Here is a 21,899-nt window from a genome sequence, read left to right on the forward strand (position 1 = left end):
TACCTTTGTTGGCCCCTGGGTGGTTACTGTGTGATTTTACTGTTATTAAATCTATTGTAAACTGCTTCATTATTCCTGACTCAAATTCTCTCTTTCCTCTAATCCTCCTACCACCCTTGTAGAAATCCTGTGGCACGGACCCTCAGGAAGTCCGGGAGAGGGCTACGGTCTTGCAGACAAAATTTGAAAATTACATTCACTCCAGCGAGGGGACTGTCCGGTGGGCAAAGAAAGGTCAGTGCATTTCTTTTCAGTTTATTCCAGAAGGGTTCATATAAGCTGCCAAGGTTTTCTTCTGGGGGAGACCTTCAGGGAAAAGGCCTGGAAGAAACATTTTGGGGCCATTGGGCTCTGTAGGGGGTTCAGATGGGCCCAGAAGGCTTTGCGATGATATTAAATGTTAATTTCTTGCATTCCCATATTACGTGCAAATGAGGTTTAATCTTGGCTTTCAATAGGATTCACATTCGAGGGCTCTGACCCAGTCGTATGAGCGAATAGATTATGTGTGTTATGCTGGAAGGTCATGGGTGACCTGCTTAACCACATCCTGGTGCAGCACCCGTTAGATGCTTTCAGTTTACACCCGGGATGAATTTGAAGCCTGTAAAACAGGATGCCTTGGGAACAACTCTTAACAGACAAGGTTCTTAGACTGGGGGTTGTTGTGTGGGATGGGAGAAAAATGTGAGAGAAGGCAACTACTCAAAAAGGCAGAAAGAGGAAAAACTGGTATGGATTTAATAATAATTGTAGCTAGGGGTAAATCTGGGATTTGATTTCCTATCTTTATCAAGCAGGATGCACAGCAGTTGTGGTTGAGTGGTCTGATAAACCTCCCTTCTGCTTCTCAGTTTGGAAAATCCAGAGGAAGGTGGATTTGGGGGAAAGATTAAAATATTGCCAGGGATGTGGTAGGAAAATAAACACTGAGTAGTCTCCTGAGAGGATCCAAAATGGTGGTGCAATGTAGGAACCCCTCTTCTGTGTACTGTTGTGTTGCCCAGTAAGGCTGATCCGGCTGCACCTGAAGACTGAGTAGCTGTTGTAAAGGGAATGCGGGAAGTGAGGCCCCAAAGGTCCTTGACAATTACTTGGAATTTGGTTGTTAAATATTGAGACAAGTCCACAAAATACAAACTCTCTATGCAAGAGACTAAACGACTCTTACTCACAATATATAGGACTAGAGTCTTTCCCCTTTTTTTGAGCCTCCTCTTCCCATATGTCTCCCTTCCCGATTGTTTTCTTTCTCACCTCATTTGTCACTTTGCTCTGAGTCAAATCCTGCTGTCTAAGCTTGCATAGAAGTCCTGTTGATGTCAGTTCTGCAGCATTTCCAGTTAGGTTTGGATGAGAGGGGTCCTGATGAGATGAATTTTAATGGTCTACATGATTTCTGTTTGCTGTTATATTATACCTGCTGAATGCGTGTGCATACAACCATATGTGCTAAACTACATAAATCACCTACTGAGGGATCCAGAACCAGTGGGGAAATTGGCCCGTGAGCTGTACAGTGCCCTTACAGAACTGGATAAGGGAAGGCTGTTCTCAAGATAGAAGTTAAGATCAGCATTAAAATTGCTTGGAATCATGAGAAGTGATCGTTCAAGAGGTCAGAGGTGCTGTTGTCTTCTGAACGCTGTACTAACTTGTCAGGTAATGTCTTAGCAGAACACCTAGAGCTCATACTGTGACTACCTGCTTACCCCAAATTATTCTGCATGCTTTTAATGGTGCATGGCCATAGTGGTGGATGAGGTATCTGAAATGCTCCTGTTCTGCTCTTTGCTCTGTCCTGTGCCACTGCATGTCTCTGTGCTGATTCTCACTCCCCCTGCCCCCAATTGCAGCGCTTATTTCTTTCCTCAGGGTTTCAAAATACCTTTTTTTTTACAGTGAAAGTGTTAGAGGCTTGCTACACAAGCAGCTTGCTTGCACCCATTTTCAGGTGTGCTGTGCTACTTGACTGGGGTAATTACTTTTTATAGCTCTACTTTTAAGTCCACAACCTCAAAGCATGTGACTAATATGATCAAATCCTTGATTCTGCATGGATGAGCTTCTTGTTGCTCCCCTGGGATTCCTTATACCCCATGCAAACTTCTAACCTGAAATGACTGTGACAGGGGGAATAACTGAATGGCTCTGGTCACACTTAGAAAACCTCTGTGGTTTCTCTCTGTGCAGTGTATGTCACTGTGCACACACACACACCCCCACGTGCACACTTGTTGCTGAGCTCAGCTGTAATAACTTTTTTAGCCACAGACAAGTAGTACACAAAATATATCAGGAAATGCTGAAATGTTGTGCATCCCATTTATCTTGTACAGCAGCACTCCACCTCTTTTTCCTATTCTGCTATCTACATATGCAAATTTTCCACTGCTGAGTGGCTTCCATAAGCCCCCTTTTCCTCCCCTCTGCGCCAGGCATCATGAATAATTAACATGGCAGCTGGCTTTTGCTTTCATGGCAGACAATCAATTGGAAACTGTGCCAGAGATGCATTTGTTTCTCTCTCTTTTTCTCTTTTTCCCCGTTTTCTGACCTAGTCAATGTTAATAAGCAGTGTTTTCACTGCAGCTTGCTTTCAAAAGGCGAATGGCTCCCTGCCCACTCACCCCTTCTGCCTCTTGGTCCTGTGTCTTCCAAACTCAAATCAAACGGTTCAGTGAAGGTGCTGCCCTTCAAACTTGATTGACTGATCACCGGTGAGGTGGATGGGAGGAGGGGATACGGCTGGGCCCTGCTACCTGAAGGCTGAATCTCATGAAGTGTGGGTTCCTTTTGGGAAGTGGAGGACTTATCCAAAGGGTTGCATGGTGATAGGTGTTCTTTTTTGGAGCTGTGAGGACAGACAGAGCTGAGGAGACTGATCCTTTGTGCCACTGGGGTTACAGAAAGGGTAAGGAAGCAAACCCTTCTTTTCTCCTCCATGTTTCCCCATTTTGTGGCCAACAGTTGAGAATTTTGCCTCTGTCCTCAGCATAAGCATGTTGAGAGGGACAGCAGAGTTACAGGAGCCCACTGCCGTGGCACGATGCTTGAATCCGTGGTGGGTTTGGGGCACTCTTCCTGTTCCCACACGCTCTGTACGCTGGCAAAATGCCTCCACTAGTTTATCCAGCTGTGTGGCTGAGGCTGCGCTCTGGGGCCAGGGCTGGGAACTGCCTGCCAGCTGAGAGCGTGGGGAACAGGTTATGTCACCTGTCTCACTTTCATATCTCATTACTCTCTTGTCCCCTGTTTAAAAAAACAACAAACCAACCTACCTAACCTCCATCATGTGTAACACTTTTTTTTTTTTTTTCCCTTTGACTTTCCACACTTCCATTTCCTTTAGAAAAGTGGGGATGCACAGGTGCAAAGAAACAATCTAAATCCACTCTCTTCCATGAGTGCAAGTCTGAATCCCACCCCAGGCCAGTATACAGTTGCCTTCAACTCACCTTGATGTGGCAAAAACTGTAACAGCTGAGGCAGTTTGCTCCTGTGGCGTTGAGGTACCCTTTGTGTGAGCTATGGCCAGACCAGTGCTGTTACCAGGCTTTCTGAGTTGTTTTCATAAAGCTCTCTTCGATCACAGAATTATAAAATAATTTCAACTTTAAAAAAAAAAAAAGCTTTAAGTATCTGGCCACTGTAATTGCACATAAAAGCCAGGAAATGTGATTCTGGCAGCACTGAGAGGTCTAAAGACCTGATAGTAAAGATTTTAGAAAGAATCACCCCCACAGAGGTCTTCGTTTAAATCTCATGGGGGCTGTAATGACATTAGCAGCTCTGAGCTTCTCAGAGGTGAGACAGTTGCAGGAGCTGAGGTTTTGACCTGCTGGTACAGGAGGGCTGTTAGTTCTGCTTTGGGTTAGTGTCTTGCAGCTCTTGCTGGTTTTGCAGGCTCTGACTCAGGACTGGATCTGGCAGTTGTCTGTCAGGACTTTGGGAAGAGGGGAGCCTTTGCCACTTTGATTCTCTACCTTATCTGGGGAGTTAGTACCAGCAGCCTTTCCTATCTGAGTAACTGTGGGAGGCGAGCTGAACCTTCATAATAACAGGATCTTTAGTATCAACCATTTCAAATGCTGTGAGAAAGACAACTATATTAGCTCCAACAGGAGCAAAGTCGGAGCGGGAGCAAGTTTGTTTTGTTCTTTTTGAAGAATTACACCTGCTTATAGTGAGTGAATTTGACCAATAACTTCCATGAAAAAAAGCAGCAGGTTAGGGTTTTTGAGAGCATTTGAGCTGGTTTATAAGCCCTCAGAAGGATATGGCCTTCAGATAAGACACTGAGATGAGGTATTTGGAATTTAGCATTCTCTTTTTGGGAAAACACAGGTCTCCTGATGCTCAGGTGCTTCTGAAAGTAGCGTTGTGAAATTGGGAAGAAGGTGCAAAAAACTCAATCTTTTCTTCTCATCGATTGGGAAAAGGAGTTCGCTTTACTCAGTAAACAGAGCTTTGATGGATTCCCAGGGTCCTTCCAGGAGCTGATCTGCTAAAATGACATTTTTATTACTGTTCATAAACTCCAATCTCCGGCTGCTGCCAAGAGATTAGACATAAGCTGTGGGCAAACTTGCTGGTCCGGTGTCTCAACAGGCAAGGGCAGGAGAGGTTAGAGTTTAGAGCTTGCTGCTGTCAGGGGTTGAGAGACAGAGAAAGATGTAGGTGGTGGTTGAAGTGAGGGCTGGGAGGACACAGGAGGTTTAGCAAGCAGAGTAGCATCAAGGGATTGAAGGGAGGCATTTTATGAGCTGTGGAGTTTCCTTACTAAAAGTCCCTCTATTCCCCAAAGCAGGGAGGACAGCCTGGGTGTAGTTAATGTTCCGGGTACGTGGAGGAGCAGTGGTAGTGTTCATATTAGTGGATGATCGTCTTTAGAGCAATGAGCCCTGAGGGAAGGGCATTACAGGAATATAAAGATGTGAAGGGAAATTTGCACACAATTCTATTATTTTTCCCTTTCTGAGAAGGTGAGCTCTGTTCTCAGTGTGATGATGAGTCAGGAAATCCATCTGGCTCTCAGATATTTATAAGAGACTAGCTAGTAACTGGTGAAAAATGCATGGGCTACTGGGACTGTAATATCAGAGGAGTCTTCCTATGCCATCTCCATGCTTTGCTTTCCCTCTCTTCATCCCTGTATCTCTATTCCCTCTCTCCCCTTACCTGCTACCATCTGACGTCAACGACTCTTCATGTGAGATGTGCTACAAACATTGTCCTTCCTGGCTAAAGGGGCATCCCTGCAAGAGGCAAACCTAATGCAACTTAATATAGCTTTGTTTCAGTTTTTAACGCTTCTCCACCACGTACCTTCCCCTTCCAGGATTGTACTAGTACTACACAACCTTCACAGATTTTTAACATGCCAACCTTTTCTACCAGCTGCTGACCAGAAGGTGTCCCAAAGGACAAGACCAATGTTCTTTCAGCTGGAACAGCTGAATCTTTAAGTATATATATAAAAAAATGCAGTAGCAAACAAAATTAACTTTTTTTTTTCCTCCCCCCCCTCAGCACTGCAGTCTTTCCTTTGTGCCTATACCACCTATCCCAGAAACCTCAAGCACATCTTCCACATCAAATCTCTTCACCTGGGTCATGTGGCCAAGAGCTTTGGCCTGAGAGATGCCCCCCAGAACCTGACTGCTCTTCCAGCTGCAGGCTCAAAGAAGAAAACCAAACCAAGACCAAAAAGGTAGGCCAACTTGGTGTTCCTTAGCCAAGGAACACCACATGACAAACTATGGTGAACTTTGCTCCTCAGGGTTGTTGTGCTTGCTCCAGGAATCATAGAATGGTTTGGGATGGAAGGGACCTTTAGAGATCATTAGTCCAACCCCCTGCCATGAGTAGGTCACGTGTGATTGTTCCTGAGATGCTAAATCATGTTGAGCCATTGGCTTAGGTTGCGTCGGCCTCTCTCTAATGTCTTTAGAGACCCTAAAAATTACATTTATTAAACCAACTTTGTTGAACATTTGAGTGTGAATTCAGATTAAAAACACAAAAACAATAAGCAAAACAAAAGCAAGCCACTCACCATCCTTTGAGTCTTATGAGCAGAAACAGCCTAATTTTTATTTATTTATACTTCACTCAAGAGCTATGTTGAAGGATGACGAACAGTACAGGCAGCGCTGCATGAGACTTCCCATAAATTGGAGTGGTTCTCTTTTTGGCGAAGGTCTTGGTTGCTAGAGCTCCAGCAGCAGTCCCTTTGTCATGGCCAAGCACCTCCAGTGTAGAAGCTGCCAGATTTTTTCGCATCCCCCTTCCAGTCGCACAGTCCGACAGAGCTGTGATCCCTGGTTCAGGATCACATGCAGTACCAACTCTTTATCCTCACCCGTGTTTAGGGAAAGGTGCTCTCAGATACAGCTGTGTTCATAAGTACTTGCTGTTGGTATAAGGCATGGGATGATAAAAGCATCAAGGGAACACCAGAGAAATTAATATTTTTGCTTCTCAGATTTGAAGTTGACTGTCCTGCGCGTTATGAGCAAGGCTGTATGAGTGCTGATTTATCTCACAAGATAGCCTCTTCCTTCCTGTTCTTGACAAATACCACTGCATCAGGAGCAAACTGTGTGTATTACTGCTTTTAAAGGCCTTCTGTGGCCTCCTCTGGCCTTTTTTATCACCTTTTCTACACTAGACAGGCAGTCTTTTGTAGGCTTTCTCCTGCAGTTCCACCAGCCAGTTTCCTGGCTGTCAGATTTGCCGTGGGACACATTGTGTCCATCCTCTCAGAATGGTCAGCTGCAGCTTGGACTACTTATTCTTCTCCCTAAGAAGACATTAGCATGTGAAGGAAAGGGGAGGCCTGCAGTGTATTTTTTTTAGTTATTAATTCTGTGATCAGTTGTAGTAATATAAGTATAAGCTCAAATCAAAAAGCAGATCTGTTGGTAGAAATGATCCTTCTACAGACTTGTGTGCAGCTGCCTGTAGATTGAAGTAGTTCTGACAAAAAAGCATTTCTGCAGGATCTTGTGGGATCTCTTCCAGAAAGAGTCTGTAGCAAACCTAGAGTTATAGCTCTGTCCCCTTTGGTGTGTGGACAGGGCTTTTCCTGGGTACTCCTTCCCTGTGTAAGGAATTTGAGACTTCCGGATGCTTCTGGAGGAACTGAATTCTCTTCTCTGCTTGAAGTGGAGCTGGAGGTGCTCAGTATGTCCCATCCTAGCTACTTTAAGTGGGTTCCACAGGATAAATAATCCTCCCTTTTGAGATTACAATGTTAAGGGCTTGCTGTCTTCCTCAGCACAACAGCAGGATACAAACCTCTGACTTAGCAGTGAAATAATTCAAAGAAGGACAATAATTTTTCTTTTATCAGTATCAGTTGTGACTCTTTCTATGTAATTGTTGCTGCAAACTCCATTATCAAACGTTAGCTGTGCAATTAAAGCACTAATCCACATAATTGTTCCTGGGTTGGTGACACCTCTTGCACATGTATGTATCTGGAGGGGGGGGGGAATTGCAAGGGAAGGGATTTTAAAATAAAAAGTTGGCGACCGCATTGTCCTGCTTTGAGAAGCCACCAGGGACAGGCCACTGATCTGCCTCCTGCTTCAGCTGACCCTCACCAGCAGATGGGCAACAGGATGGGAATGCCCCTGTGAGCAGGGGATTTAACGGAGCTTTATTTCAGGAAGAATAGGCTGATTAGCCGATAAAGAGCATGTAAGATGGTATGGGGTGGGCTTTGATGTCTTGCTGGCCCAGCAGGGTGTCAAGCTATGACTGACAGTAGCGTGTCACAGGATTACTTGGCCTGCAACAATGCCTCTCTCTGTTCCTATGATGTCGCTACTCTGTTAGAGGTACTTTTTCCCTTGTTACAAACCTCTTTTAGACGGCATTCCTCCTCCCCGAGTCTTCATCCTATTATAGTACAGACAAGCTCAAGATACAGTAGGTAGTTTACGCATAGGACGCGTGGGGTTGGGGGATGTAGAAGTGTTAGGACAAATGGTCTGAGAGTGATTTGAAAGCTCATTTGCACGTGGATCATATAATTGCAGCTCAGGGAAAGTGGGCAGACTTTGCACAGGTTTGTCACAGCTCAAGCTCCAGATTTCAAATCCGGGAGCATCTGGAAAGTTAAGACTCTGCAGAAATAGCCAAAGTTGTGACGTGCAACAATTGTTCTTGCCTGTGAAACTTGTTTCTAATCGACTTTCTCTGTGTGTGCTTAAAAAAAAAAAAAAAAAGCAACACCAAAAAAACCACCCCCACAACCAAAAAACAGAGAGAGAAGATATATTAGTATTTATAGGATAGTTTAGAAAAAGTGAATGTAGAGTCATCTCCACTAGTATAAATTCAAGATAGTGCTGTTAATTTAGAGAATTGCTTTTGATTTCACACTGACAAAACAGAAAGCGGAATTTAGCCTGCCATTTAGAAGGCAAATGATTTTTAATTGTAAATGCAAGGCTTGAAATTATAACAGCATAGTCTCAGAGCAATCTTTTTAATTATTTTTCTCACGTGATGCAATGAGTGTTGGTTGTCGTATTACACATTGTCTCCAAACATCCGATACTTGTTTTTAATCAGTCTGCTCACTAAAGCCTCATCTCTCAGCACCTGCTCAGAGAATAAAGAACAGGCAGTCTAGGTTGAAAGTGGGGTAAAGGCAATCATTAAATGTTTCTTTAAGTGGACAAAGAAAACTTTTCATTTCTCTTGAGTCTTCTTTTGTGCTTAGCACCTCCTTAGAGAGCCTGCTTGGGGAAGGTGAGACAGGAAGACAGAGCAGCCAGGTGTGTGATGGTTCAGTGCTGAAATGTAGAAGCAATCCTCCCCTTCTGAACCCACATGTAAAACTTCCATGTGTTTCTTAAAACCTCTTTGTGCAAACCAACGATCCCCTTAGCTGTAGTGGTTCCTGCAAAACCCGATCTGAAAATGGAAAAATAATTACTCTTGATATTTTTTTTTTTTTTTTTTTTTTTTTGAGAGCTGAAATGCTGTATTTAGGTAAGAGATGAGCACATGAACCAGATACTGTATATTAAGTTACAGTACATCAGCTTAGTAGGTGTCTGGGCTCATGCTTTTACTGAAGGATAGATGTAAGGAAGCTGATCCCACTTCCATTGAGGGATTAACTGTCTTTCCTCACTGCAGAGAAGCAGCACGCACAGGAAGTAGCTGATGTGCCCCACAGACACGTCTCTTGACTCTTTCACAATGCCAAAGACCTATTGCCATTCCAGCAAGCATCCCTGTGCTGCTCAGTCTTTTGCATTTTGGATCAGTGGGGTTTTATGGGATTTTGTGGCGACTGATGGTCTGTTTTGTACTTTTGAATTCTAGAAGACTGGTGTATGTCCTCAAACGGCTTCACTGTAATGAGGAGTTGCAACTTAATTTGCCTTGTGAATTCAAGCCATTACAAAGAAAGAGATAAATCTTTTAAGTTCAATAGATTCTGTGGAACTCATTGCTACAGGATATCTCTGATACCAGAAATGCTCAGAAAGATTAAATTTACATATGAATATCAAGTGTATTCATACTTGCTACAGCATGTGCAAAAAGTGAGTATAAAAATTAAGGTTAAAGTCCTCTCATGCTTCAGAGTTTAAGTCCAACCCTTAACTAAAATGGGATCAAGAAAAGGTGTCCAGGGTGATTCTGTTTGAGTGGATTGATTTATATCGTTATGACATTGCTGTTGCTCTAATATGAATATCATCATGCCCTTAAGGTTTTGGCTGCAAGATTATTGTGCTAATTCGTTCTTCAGCATTTAGTGGTCAGATAGAATTAGACTCCTGATGAGAAATATACCTTTCAACCCTGCATATCCTCTGTATGACTAGGGCAGCAGTCTCCTTTGGGTGAAAGCTCGTAGCCTTTTACCTTCTCTCCCACTCAGATCCTTGATTCCACTTTTGATCATCTTGGCATTGACAATTTTGGAAAGACTAATGCTTCTATTGACAGGGCTTGTGAATCAAGGCTGCAGATGGGTCTCCCTGCACAGCAATTGTCTAATCATTAGAAGCAGTGTGCCTGCCAGTTTTTGCGTGGCATTTACGGCTTTCCTAATATCACTTAATTAGTCAAAATGCAAGTTTGGAATTCAGCCCACTGGGAATTTCACTTGGTTTGGGCAGTCTGCTCTAGAAAGCCAGGCTGGAGCTCAGGTAAGAGCATGTATTCACAGACTGATGTGCAAACAGATCCAAAAATTAGAGTAAGAGACACGGCTGTTGTGAAAGGAAGCATCACCATCACTCTTCAGTAACGCAGTTCAGGAACAGAGATGAGTCCTGCTTACCACATCGTGATGATATAAAAAAGTCTTGTTACGAAATTAAAGTTTTATAATTTCAAAATCCATCTGATTGTTGTCTGCATGCAGCAATACCCTTTATTACTGCCCTGTTCCACCACAGCAGCAGCACAGAGCCTTTGCTCCATCTTTGAGTGATCTAATAAGGCTTGCACATGGAGCTGGAAAACATCTGTGCTGGTTGGTACGCACCAAAAAATGGTCAGCGCTCTCTAATTCAAATATATTCTGACCTTTAGGCTGGGAAGGAGCCTGACAGAGGCAAGAATGCTGGGAGGTTCCCAGCCTCCCATCCTTCCTCCGTAAGGTGAAGACAGACCAAGGGATGGTCATGAACCTGTGGGGTTTTGTCTCTGTGTAGCTGAAATACAGTTGGCTTCGGTAGGGGTAAGGTGGGCTTTACTCTTTAGCATGTCTCGGCATGAAGATTGCGCTGCTCTGACTGTTCTGGAGCAGCGCTTGATGCTCAGTCTGACTGGGTAATAATTTTCCTTGATCTTCTCAAGCTAGCGTTTGCCTTGGCTGATAGCAGAGTACCTAGGCCATCTGTTGACTTGTTGAGAGCAGTGTAGGATTGCTGATGAATTTCTTGTCCCCACTCCTCAAAAAACAACAACAGAAAAACCAACCCAAACAGGATTGTGTTGGCTGCAGATGGTTCATCCAACACTGTAAGTAGAAAAAGCAGGTGTTGCAGCAGCCTTGGCCCAGAGGTAACCCAGCTCTGTTGCTGGCACAATTTCAAAGAGCTGTTGGAGATTCTGTCAGGCAGATTGATAGTGCGATCCGTGTTGAAATGTTTTCTGATAAATGAAACAGCCTACTCTTGTCTCCTCCAAAGACACACCATGAGTTCTGGGACTGTGCATCAGAACTTTTTACTCCTTCCTCAGCTGGAGCAATTTGGGAGCCTTTGGTTGCTGCAGATGCTGTGAGTTGATTAAAGGTCACTACACTTGCTGCACTGCATTGCAGCAGCATTTCACACAGCTCAGGGCAAAGGAACAGACAGCAATGCCAACCAAGTTGAAGGAGATATCTCTAAGAACAAGCTTGCTCACCATTCAGGTAAAAAGACTAGCAGAGGTATCTTCTGAGCCATCAAATGATATACAAGAAACCATGCTTGTACATGTACCACTGCTCTGGCATGTAGGAGTTTTTGGCTTGAAGATCAGCTGGTGATTCAGTTCTCTAAAGAAGCAGATGTGTCAACAAAACATACGTATTAGAATTTTGAAATGAAAATTTAAAATGGTGTCAGACATTCATTGTCTTTCTTACAGTTGTCACTTGGTCCTTTCACACCTGAATGTTTTGAGTATCCATATCCAGGATCACGGTTTGCATATTGTAACAAATCCAGTCTGGCAAAATCAGCTGATAGTTCTTATGATCTTATCAGTAATGCTTGGGAGATGAATAGGACGTTATATAGAAAACAGAACAGGCCGTGTATGCTTTTCTCCTTCATAGTTTGTGCCTTGGAGCTGTCTACAGGATCTCAGCTATGTTGAACATTCTCAAAACTTTGTTCAGTATACTTGTCTTTGGGTTTTTTTCCCACAGTATAGTCTTTGTTACCCTACCATCTTGTCGCTAGTGAGTGTAGCATTCAGCAGACGGTGTCTTCAGAGCTCCCAAAGCCACTGATCACCCAAGGTGTGGGGAAGCCACAAACTGAGTGTCTTGAAGATGTGTTACATGTAAGCAAGGTGGGACTTCTGTGGTGAGTTAGTATTGTGTAGTGAAGCAGAAGACAGAGCTGGAAACAACAGAGAATTTCAGGCTAATCACCTGTGCTATGTTCACCTGTTTGGGTTTTGGGGTTTTTTTTCATTATGTGAAAAAGGATTTGCCTTGAATCTTTTCCAGTACTCTCTAGCAAAGCAAACAGTTGAGAGTCAAGGGTCCAGAAGAGGAGACCAGACCAAATCATTCAGGTTTCCTCTGAGGTAGAGGGTTGGGCAGCACCAGCATGTCTGCAGACCACTGCGGCTCTTGAGTGGGGTGGGGAAGGGGAGCAGCATGCGGGGAGTGGCTCTGCAGATGGAGGTAGACAGAAGCTGAAGCAGAGGAAAGAAGGATTTTATTCTCTTTTCTTCGCTGGGCACTTTTTCTGTCTTGTTTCTTCTAGATACTCCTTTCCTGCTGTTTCATCATTCAGTGATGTATTTAGCAAGATTCACGAGTTTCTCATGTTTAAAGAGTGAATAAAATCATTACAGTTTTCTGGAGGAGGACAGAGGGGTTTTTGTCTTTAAAAGTTTGTCTCTGGCTTGGTCTTTCCTGGCCTTTTAGAATATAACAAAGTAATCTGGGGACAGATCCTCTGTTTCCTTATTGTCTCTCTGCTGAGGCTCTTGGTACCAGTTTTTGTGAGGTTGCAACTTAATTACAGATGTGCACAGGCAGCTGTAAACCTGGGTCGTTTATTCCTTCTTCTGTCTCCGTGAGGAGGAGGGGAGCTTTCTCAGACCATGCCAAGCAATAACTAGGCTCTCTGCCTTCCCTTCCTCACTGTGCAAAGCACCTTTCTCTCCCCTTGGTAATGAGGTGATTAGATAGATCTGGGGTGATATGGGGTTTGCCCTATACCTGGAACATAAAGCCCAAAGCAGTGGTTGGGTCTAGGGTTAAGCCTTGCAAGTGAAGGGATGATGTTTCCCCCACTTGAAGTTAGAAGGTGGTGCTAACTCATCTCTGCTGGCTCCTCTGACTACTTACCAATTCCCATCTGGCTTTTATGGGAGTCCTGATACCCCATATCTAGCGTAAAAGAGTAGTAGTCCAGTGGTGCTTCTGCCTGGCATCCAGTATATCACAGCACTCAAGGCCCAGTGTGCTGGCCAGTAACACAGAGAAGTCAAATAGCTCGTGTTCAGGGAGAGGTTCTTCCTAACGCACGTGTGGGGGCTGTTTCATTTTCTGAGTTATGACTTCTCTATTCCTGTCTCATTTTCCCCCAGCTGATAAAAGTGGCTATTTTCTCATCCATTTGAACATTCCTTTCTCCTTTAAGCCCTGCTGAAATCTTGGCACTGTAGCACATTGGGATGGGTCAGTCATTAGTGAATCTTTTTTTCCCCTTGCAAGTTTCTTTTAGCTGCGCTGTTTTGTAGTTCCCCACCTAAAGACTGTTGTGTTTGGAGGGAGGGATTTAAAGGGCTGGGGATTTCTCTGCCCGTTATCAACATGATGTGTTCTCATTAGGGCTCAATATAGCGTGATATCTAGACACGAGATCACAGAAAGAGATGCTGACAATCCATGTGTTTATCCAGTGATGGGAACATGGGTTCTGTCTGTGTTGCAAATGCATCTTACATTTACAGCCTTTCTGTGAAGCTTTTTGCCACAGGATCCAGTCTCACCACACAGCTCTCTTAAATTAATATCACACCAGCCTCCAGCAACAGGGAAAATGCAGTTGACCCAGGGTATTAGGTGGGAGAATGGGCATGAAGGCCAAAGAGATTAAATACCTTGCCCAAGGATACTCAGAGGGTGAGTATCAAGGTCTTGCTCTGTTCTCCTGGGCTTTGTCTCATAACCACAGGGCGCCTTTCCTTCGAGATGTTATCTGGGTGGCTCTGGCAGAGCCCCAGAGGCTTTCATCAGTTGACAGGGAGGGGAATTTAAGGTTTACAACAGGAATCAGAATCTGGCCAGGGATCCTGACCACGTGCATTTTCCTGGTGTGCTGTCAACTGCAGACTGTTGCTGTTGCCCGTGGCTCTTCCATCTCGTGGTTAAACAGGGCCTTGACAGCTGCTTTTCTTCTCTCCGTGATCAGCACTGGTTCCACAGCACAGCTCCATTGATTTTTGTGGCCCTGGTTAGAGGGAGAAACCTCCCTTTTCCCTGCATCCTTGCTCTTCTATGTACAGCTGATCACCACAGCAGGGGGTATTGATTTACTAATTGGGCAATGATTTCACCTGATTGATAATAAAGCATTGGACAACCTCCCTGCTGAGCTGCAACTCAGCCCGGCAGCTACTGGTGGATTACTTGTCCTTTTGCAACAGATAGTTCCCTGTTGTTAAGTAAACTGATCTGTTGCTTGGTAACCCTCGAATTACTGTAGTAAATGCTTGGAGACACAATGAAAGTGTCAAATAGAAACTTTATCAAGTGATGGAGGGAGCTGAGCTGCACTACAGAGTTCTTGCAGCAGAGCTGGGCTAGTGGAGGGCACGCCTTGGCCCGCCGTGCTGCTGTGGCTCGTGCCTTCGGGAAGGCCCTTCCGCAGGGCACGTCTGCTCTGGTGGTACTGCAGGGACAGCTTCACCAGCAGCACGGCTGCTTCGTTAGCTGTACAGTCACTTTCGAGTTGATTGTCTTTTTGGTTTAGTTTCTGTGGGTTCAAACTGAGTGGTGGCTGTGTCTTATTTCACCAGGACGTCCAGTCTCTAGCCCTTCTATCCACGCAGAGCTTGAATGTTTAATTAGGGTGAGATTGGGGACTGCACCAAAGGTAACTCAGTCTTTTCATATGTGTATTCCAGGCTTTCTCTTCTCAGGAAAGCCATCTTTCAGTGGTAATCACACCATCTTTCTCATCATTCTGGTCCATCCTTCCAAACCCACTCCAGCCATGAAACCCACACAGGGATGGAAAATAAGCTGTGGAAAAGGGAGCAAGCAAATACCCTCAACAGCCAAGAGCTTGCGTCCCTTGCTGCCTTGGTGTGTTTGGCCTAATGAATGGATTGATCTGTTGCTGCAGCCAAAAATACTTCTTGTGATCCCCACCACGGTTCTGGACAGCTGAAGGAACCCTGAAAGGCAGTGCTGTAAGGCACCAGCCTTTAGGACTTCTGTTCACTTCTCTGGAAATTTTTGAGAGCTGTTACGTAGTGCTGAGGGATCTGGTGGAGTTGAGAACGGTCAGTGTGAAGGTTAATGGTTAGACTGGAGGATCTTCAAGGTCTTTTCCAACCGAGACGATTCTGGGATTCTGTGGTCCGTATTATAAAGAGAAGAGCGGGATGTCCAGACACCAGTAGCTGTGGATACCCCGTTGTGCCCAGGACCATGGGAATGTTGCTGGGAACGATAGGTCCTGCCCTGAAGGGATTTCAGTTTAAACAAGCGAGAGCGATAGCAGCAGTGAGGATGAGATTTACCCAAGGTTATAGAGCAGGGCAGTGGCAGAACTTGTGGTGGAAAAATGCTGAGTGGGTTTTTATATTTATAGCTGGCAGTTTAGGGCTACAGGGAGATCCATGTTGGAGTTTAGTGGCAGGGCAGAATGCAGCTACCTTTGCAAAAGCCGGTCTCTGGAGAGGGAGGCTGTAAGGTGCATGTGATGTCTGCAGGACACTGCAAGAAAAGAGTCTGTTGGGTTTAGACTCCTGACTTTTTTTTTTTTTTTTCTTTCTTCTTGTTTGTTTGGGTTTTTTTGTGTTTTCAAGCTCTGGATTTAAGCTCTGTTTATAAAATGTTTCCATTGTTCGATGTCTTAAGGCTGTTAGGGTTTTTTTTTATTCTTATTCTAATTTTCAAACTGCTGTGTCACCTAATTCATCAGCCTTCAGCACACAACCTTCCCTCCTTCTCCCCGCCACCCCTGCAAGAGCATTTGTACAGAACAAAGGCTTGCTTTTAAAAACGGCATGATATTTTGCCACCTTTGTGAAAACCTGTCACAACAATATCTAATTTTGCATGAGACAGAATTTCAAATCAAGCCTCAAGAAAAGGAAGCTGTTCTGCTAATGCGCAAATGTCATTTTTCCACGGCTGTAAAATAAGTAACCCACCTAGCAGCAGTTCAGAGAGAAGGAAATCTAATTCCTCTTCTCTTCCCTCTGCCCAGGTCTGACCTTCTCAGGAAGACCCACGGCAAACATCGCCTTGCTGAGATCCTGCGATCTGAATATTCCAGTGGGATGGACACTGGTGTATCCAAGGTCAAGAAGAAAAAACAGAGAAAACCTGGCAACCAGCAGATTCCAACATAAGCCGGGACCTTCCAGTCATTGGCTGCGAAACCTGCTTGAGTGCCTCAGCCGGGGGTCAGGGTGACCTGCCAAATCAACTGAGGAGTGTTTCAATTTATCAGGCAAATATGGGAGGGGTCTTGGGGATCTTGGCCTCCTCCCCTTCATTCCATAAGTCCAAATGGAATCGAATCCAGGTGTGTCCTGGATTTAATTGCACCGCTGCAATTAAATGTGGCTTCCTGAAGATGCACAGAGTTTCTAAGGTGGTTTTTGCAAGAAAAATAAAAAATGTTAAATATAGTTCTCAGAGAAATGTGATGTCTATATAATGTGAAAGCAAGGCAAGTACTCAGACAGGAGATGCTTCCCTGTTTAAAAGACCTGTAGAAACACTCCACAATCTGCTTACTTGCTTGTTTTTAACCAGATAAACAGTAGTGACAGAGGAGGTGTTCCAGGAGCATGTTTAAGAGGAGAGGCGAGGCCGCCCTTTCCCCTCTCACTATCCAGGGGGACACTTTGCTCCTGTCTCTGGTAACATAGCCACGTTGCTGCCACCTTCTCTCCTGTCCTTGTGCGTTGGGGCAGGGTCTGTCCCTGGACGCTGATCATTAGTCAGATTTTGCCCCCTGGAAGGAACCTCCTGATTTCAGTGCAAGCAGCAGGATTGTGGAGAACTCTTCAATGTAATGACACATGGTCCCTTTGGGGCAGAGCTCATGGGCACAAAACTTCATGTCAAAACTCCTGAGTTTGGGAACAAACGTTGTCACTGTGGGAAGGAGCCAGCGTGGAATCCAGCAATCTCCAAACTTCTCCTTGCCTGCAGCATATTGTCATACCTAATTATATAACGCAGAGTATGTATGAAATGTCTCACCTCTCTGAACATTAAAGTCTTTGCAGGCTCTTGCTAACACTTACCAGTAGTAACCCTGGGTTTTGGGGTTCTCTACTTTGGCTACACCTGTTTTGAGTACGTCCCAAGCTAATGGATTTCACTTCTTGCTTTTCCCGTTTGTTTTTATCTTGTTCTTGCTTATCAGAGAATTGGGGTTGCTGAGAAAAAGGATGCAGTATGGCCCCAAATGTGCCGAGGCTCCTTCACCATTGCCCAGCATGTGAAATGGAACGCGAGCTCTAGTGGAGTCCGTGACAAAGCTCCTCTTTGAGTTGGTGAGGAGAGGGGGAGAGCGGGTCCCCCCAGGGCCTGCAGGAGATGTACAAACTCCCCCAGGGCCTACAGGTGAGCACCCACCTCCCTCTGCCTGCCTTCCTCGCTGCGCTGCTTCCAGCACCTCCTGTGACACAAGCAAGCAGTACACATTCAGAAACGGTGCTAAACCCTGCCAAAACAGCTTTCTGCTGCCTGCGTGTGTCTTCCTCAAGGAAAGAGATGAAGAGCAGCCCACCCGTGACCCAAGCCAGGCATGCTGTTTAACGCAGGACCAGAAAGTGCTCAAATCCGGTGGCAATTTCAGGTGCTGGAAGGGAAAAAAGTACTGAAAAAGGTGCATAACCAGATGAAAATGATACCTGCTTTGTGCATACAGAATTGAGGGCACCTACTTTGGGCTATAGTGAGTCATACTAAAGACTGTGGGAGGGAAACAATCAATCCAAATTTATTTAATTTCTGAAGTGAATGTAACTTTATGAGAAACAAATCTTTTTTCCTCACAAGCAATTAGCAAACACACTGATTTTACTGCAGTACTTTTTTTAACACTTCAGAAAGATGGTAAAAAGGCACCAATATAAAATTAATCATGTTTTTGCAGAGAGCGTGAAGTTGCTGGCATTCATTAGATTAAGATAAAATAACAACAAAGCCCACCCGATTTTGTTATGAGTGCTGTTTGGAAGAGTAATCAGGTTTAAGGCAAATGTCAACTTAAACAGAAAAGAAACCCCTGAGGATGAAAATGACTCAGAGTGATGCAGAGAGTGTAAGTTTGGGAAGAACTGATAGTGTGCATGAGGGGAAAATACATGACCTTCTCCTGGCTGACTGTCACGTATGAATTAATAGGGACTATTGGCAAATTCATAATAGTAGGAATGAAGGCCAACAGCACATTGGTGAGAGACGTCAGGAAATCTCATTGCTGTCTGTACTAACTGGGCCTGTAACATTACAAACAGTTATGATGAATAATGTGATTTTTTTAAAAAAAAAAAAAAAAAATAGAATGCTTTTTTCCTTCAGCTTCACCATCTTTTAGCAGATAGTGCTGGATTACTTGCATGATTAGGGAAAGGAAGAAGAGGAGACTGTTACACAAGAGTGTTAAATGCACACGCACCTCAAGCTAAGCCAAGTTTGCCCTTAATAAACTTGAAGGCCGATGTGCAAAATGTGTTTGAATTGTAGCTGGGTCAGCAGGAACCAAATTCTGCCCTTATTTACACTTTGGCAGCTCTAGCTGGGCTCTGAGCTGGTTTTATTTTATCCTTACACACCACACAATTTGAGAAGAACCTGGTGGGTTTGGAGTTAAATTGTACTCAACTCAAAGCGTCTCTTCACCAAGGCAGGGCAGGGGCTGTGGAGCAGGGGTGGCCGAGCTCCGAGCCCCATCAGTGGGGTGTTGTGGGCGCAGAGGCTCCCACGTCCTCTGAGCACCTGAATGCTGGAGGAGCTGCTGGGGTCACGGTGGGTTCCCTGGGCGCAGCCCTGGCATGGAGCAGGTGGATGTCGCCCTGAGCTGCTCCTGAATTTGTCCCCTCCTGCTCTGAGGTGCGTGGCCTGTCGCAGGGGTCCTGGCTGGCTGGGAGCTGCTCGGAAGGGCAGGGGGGGTCAGCTCTTGGCAGCGCTCGGTGAAACTGCACCTTCCTCTGGCTGCACCAGCATTGGCTTTGGTGAGGTTTGCTTTCTTGTCTTGTGATGAGTAGCAGGGGCCTTGCTGCCCTGCAGCTTGATATTTCTGCGTTTGGTCTTGAAATATTGGCCCCGTGGAGCTTTTCTGTAAAGCTGTCTGTGAGTCAGGCCTGGACGTGGTTTGGGTTTGCCTTCCCTGCTGCTTCCCCCTGCTCTCTCGCCTGGAGTCCTGCCTCACCCAGGAGATGCTCTGGTGCACCTTTTTTCATCTTACTTCTGGCTCTGTGTCCTCTGCCAGTAACAGGAGCCCACATCCTCCTCTGCAGCTGGAGCATCTTGAGTTTGCCCTTCAAGGCTTTGGGACAGGAAAAAGCAAGGAGGTCACCTTGGGTCAAGGGGCACGGTTGAACACCGGCTTTCAGCGTCTAGGTCAAACACAGGACACCTTAGCCCTGGTACCCCACTGCTGAGAAGCGCCCCTAGCTAAGGACAGACAGCGACGAACTTCCCTGTTTACAACAGCTTATTTTCTCTGTAAGCCTGGGGAGAGAGCAGGAAAAGCACCGATTGTTCCAGGCTTTTCGTTCTGGCATCATTTTGTTTGGTGTTCAGATGAAACCATAAAACATCTTGGCTAGGAACAATTCTGCTGATTTCACTGGATTTGTGTGTGTTGGCATGTTCAGAGGAGCAGCTTTTGTTCTTTGTCTGTTCCCAGGGTGGTGGTCCTGGTTAAAGCTGTGTCGGGAGGGGAGGAAGATGGCCCTCAAGCTGGGTAAAAGCCCAGAAGGGGCTTGAGAGCCAGGATTGTGTTTGGTCCTGGCAAACCCACTGCACTAACTGGTTTGTGTCTTGGATCCAGAGCCTGGAGCTGCCTGAAACCAACCCCCAGCAGCCTGTCTGCTGGAGCATCTGTACCCCGGGAGAAATCGGTGGCACAGAACTGGTGCAGTACTCCAAAGTTTTCCTTAATGGGGACTGGTGTTCCTTCTCAACTGTGCCATTTTTACCGCTTCATCTAATTTCAACCCACCACAGCCTGTCCCACGCCCCAGGACTTGCCAGGATCGTGCCGGCCTGGCACCAGCTGCTAGAAATGAGTTTCCAGCCTGGTCAGGGGCTGCTGTAGGTGCAGCCCCAGTGCTGGTGGGTTCTGCTGGTGGACAGCGGGTCACCGCACGCAAGCTGGAGGTGAGGCTGATCCTTCGGCAGCTTCTGAGGCCGCTGGGATCCCCCCACACAAGACGCTGTTTGTGGGGCAAGTGCGGTGCTCTCTGATGGGGGCCTACAGTGTGTGGTATCTCCCCTAAACTGATTTATTTTGAAGCTTGCCTTGCTTGACTCTGCTACAAGATCTCCCTGGAGGAGACTGCTCCAGCCCTCGCTTCCCCTCTGCTCTCTTTCCTTCCCGGGCAGACCCAGCACGGCCATTCCCCCTTCCCGGGGCAGAGGTTTCCTCAGGGCTCTGCTCCGCTCTCTCCTCCCAACCTTCTACCACAACCCAGACCCCGTCACAGCCACGGCGCTCAGACCCCCTGTTACAGGGGAGTTTCCAGCCTCTTCCAGATGTGCGATGGCAAATTTAAATATTGCAATTACAAACGTGTAACGAAGCCTTGTACTTCATTAATGTAAGAGGAGGAATGTGCTACCGCTACAAGGACAATTAAATATTAGAGAATGTCTTTGATTCACATTCCTGCTGTGTAAATGGGAGGAAGGTTGCTGTATGCTCCTTGCCTTTGGGCTCACAAATGAAAAGCACACCCACTGCAAGTTGTCCTTTGATAGATTTTTAATATGATTTTAAAGAGTTTTGTTTGGCCTCATTCTTATTCAATGAGATTAATTTAAAGCACTTATCCCCTGGGTTTAAGTCAATCCATGTAGGATTTGAGGGGGAGGGGGGGGTGTTTGTTGCCCGGGGAGGGGGGTTGTTTGCAGGCCTCTCTGAAAGACTCCTTTCCCACTTCATTAACCCCGAGCTGGGAGCGACCCCCCCCTTCCTCCTCCTCCTCCTCCTCCTCGCCCCAGCCGAGGCCCGGGGATTTACCAAACTCCCCCATTCACATGCAAAGGAACAGCCCGGTCCACAAAGGCCGGGGGCTCTCGCCCCCAGGCGTGGCTGTGCATTTGGCCGAGCCGACAATAACACCCCCCCCCTCCAGCGGGGCTGGGGGGGGGCCGGGGCAAAACTCCCGGGACGGAGCCGGGCTGGGGGCACCGGGCTGGGACCCGGCCCGGGGGAGCTGGGGGGGGGCAGTCCGCAGACAGCCGGGCCCGCCGGCTGCAGAGGGTTGGGGGGAGAGGGGATGGCGGAGGGCCTGGGGGGGTGGCGGAGGGCCGGGGGGGCCGGGGGGGCCGGGTCCGCAGCCCATCTGTCGGCTCCCGGAGCGGGCGAGCCGCTGCCCGGCTGTCCCGGGGACCAGCTGCCGGGCTCGCTGGCCGCGGCCAGATGAGCGACACTTTTAAAGGGTGGAAACAATCCATTTTCCAAAGCGATCATTTAAAGCACTTAGGCAATTATACACTTAAGATTAGCGTTATTAATTCACCGCACCGGGCAGCATCGCCCCGGTGTCCCGGTCCCCCCCTCCCCGCCCCAGCCCCGCATGCCGGCACTGGGGCCGCGCCGGGCCGGAGGGGGGGGCGACCCCAGGGGGGGAGCCGAGCCCCAGGGAGGGGAGGGGAGGGGGGGGCTCCCCCTGCGATGGGAGGTGGGAAAACTCCTCTTTGCTTTTCCCTTTCCCTCGGCGGCGGCTGATCCGCCAGAGCAAACAAGCAGGAGGGGAAG

The 21,899-nt window shown here is 46.4% G+C and overlaps 1 protein-coding gene across 3 annotated transcripts in view; it reads left to right on the forward strand.

Moving 5' to 3' along the window:
- The window catches only part of DDX31 (DEAD-box helicase 31), a 50,114-nt gene extending 33,586 nt beyond the window's left edge, over nt 1-16,528 (forward strand). For all 3 annotated transcript variants that reach the window (XM_074923543.1, XM_074923544.1, XM_074923545.1), the window contains exons 18-20: nt 123-234; nt 5,533-5,713; nt 16,158-16,528. In XM_074923543.1, coding sequence (XP_074779644.1) covers nt 123-234; nt 5,533-5,713; nt 16,158-16,302 — 438 coding nt within the window. In that variant the 3' untranslated portion in view covers nt 16,303-16,528. The remainder of the gene's footprint in view (nt 1-122; nt 235-5,532; nt 5,714-16,157) is intronic.
- The last annotated feature ends 5,371 nt before the right edge of the window (nt 16,529-21,899 follow it).

This window comes from Athene noctua, chromosome 20 (assembly GCF_965140245.1).
Source record: "Athene noctua chromosome 20, bAthNoc1.hap1.1, whole genome shotgun sequence".
Taxonomy (NCBI): Eukaryota; Metazoa; Chordata; class Aves; order Strigiformes; family Strigidae; genus Athene; species Athene noctua.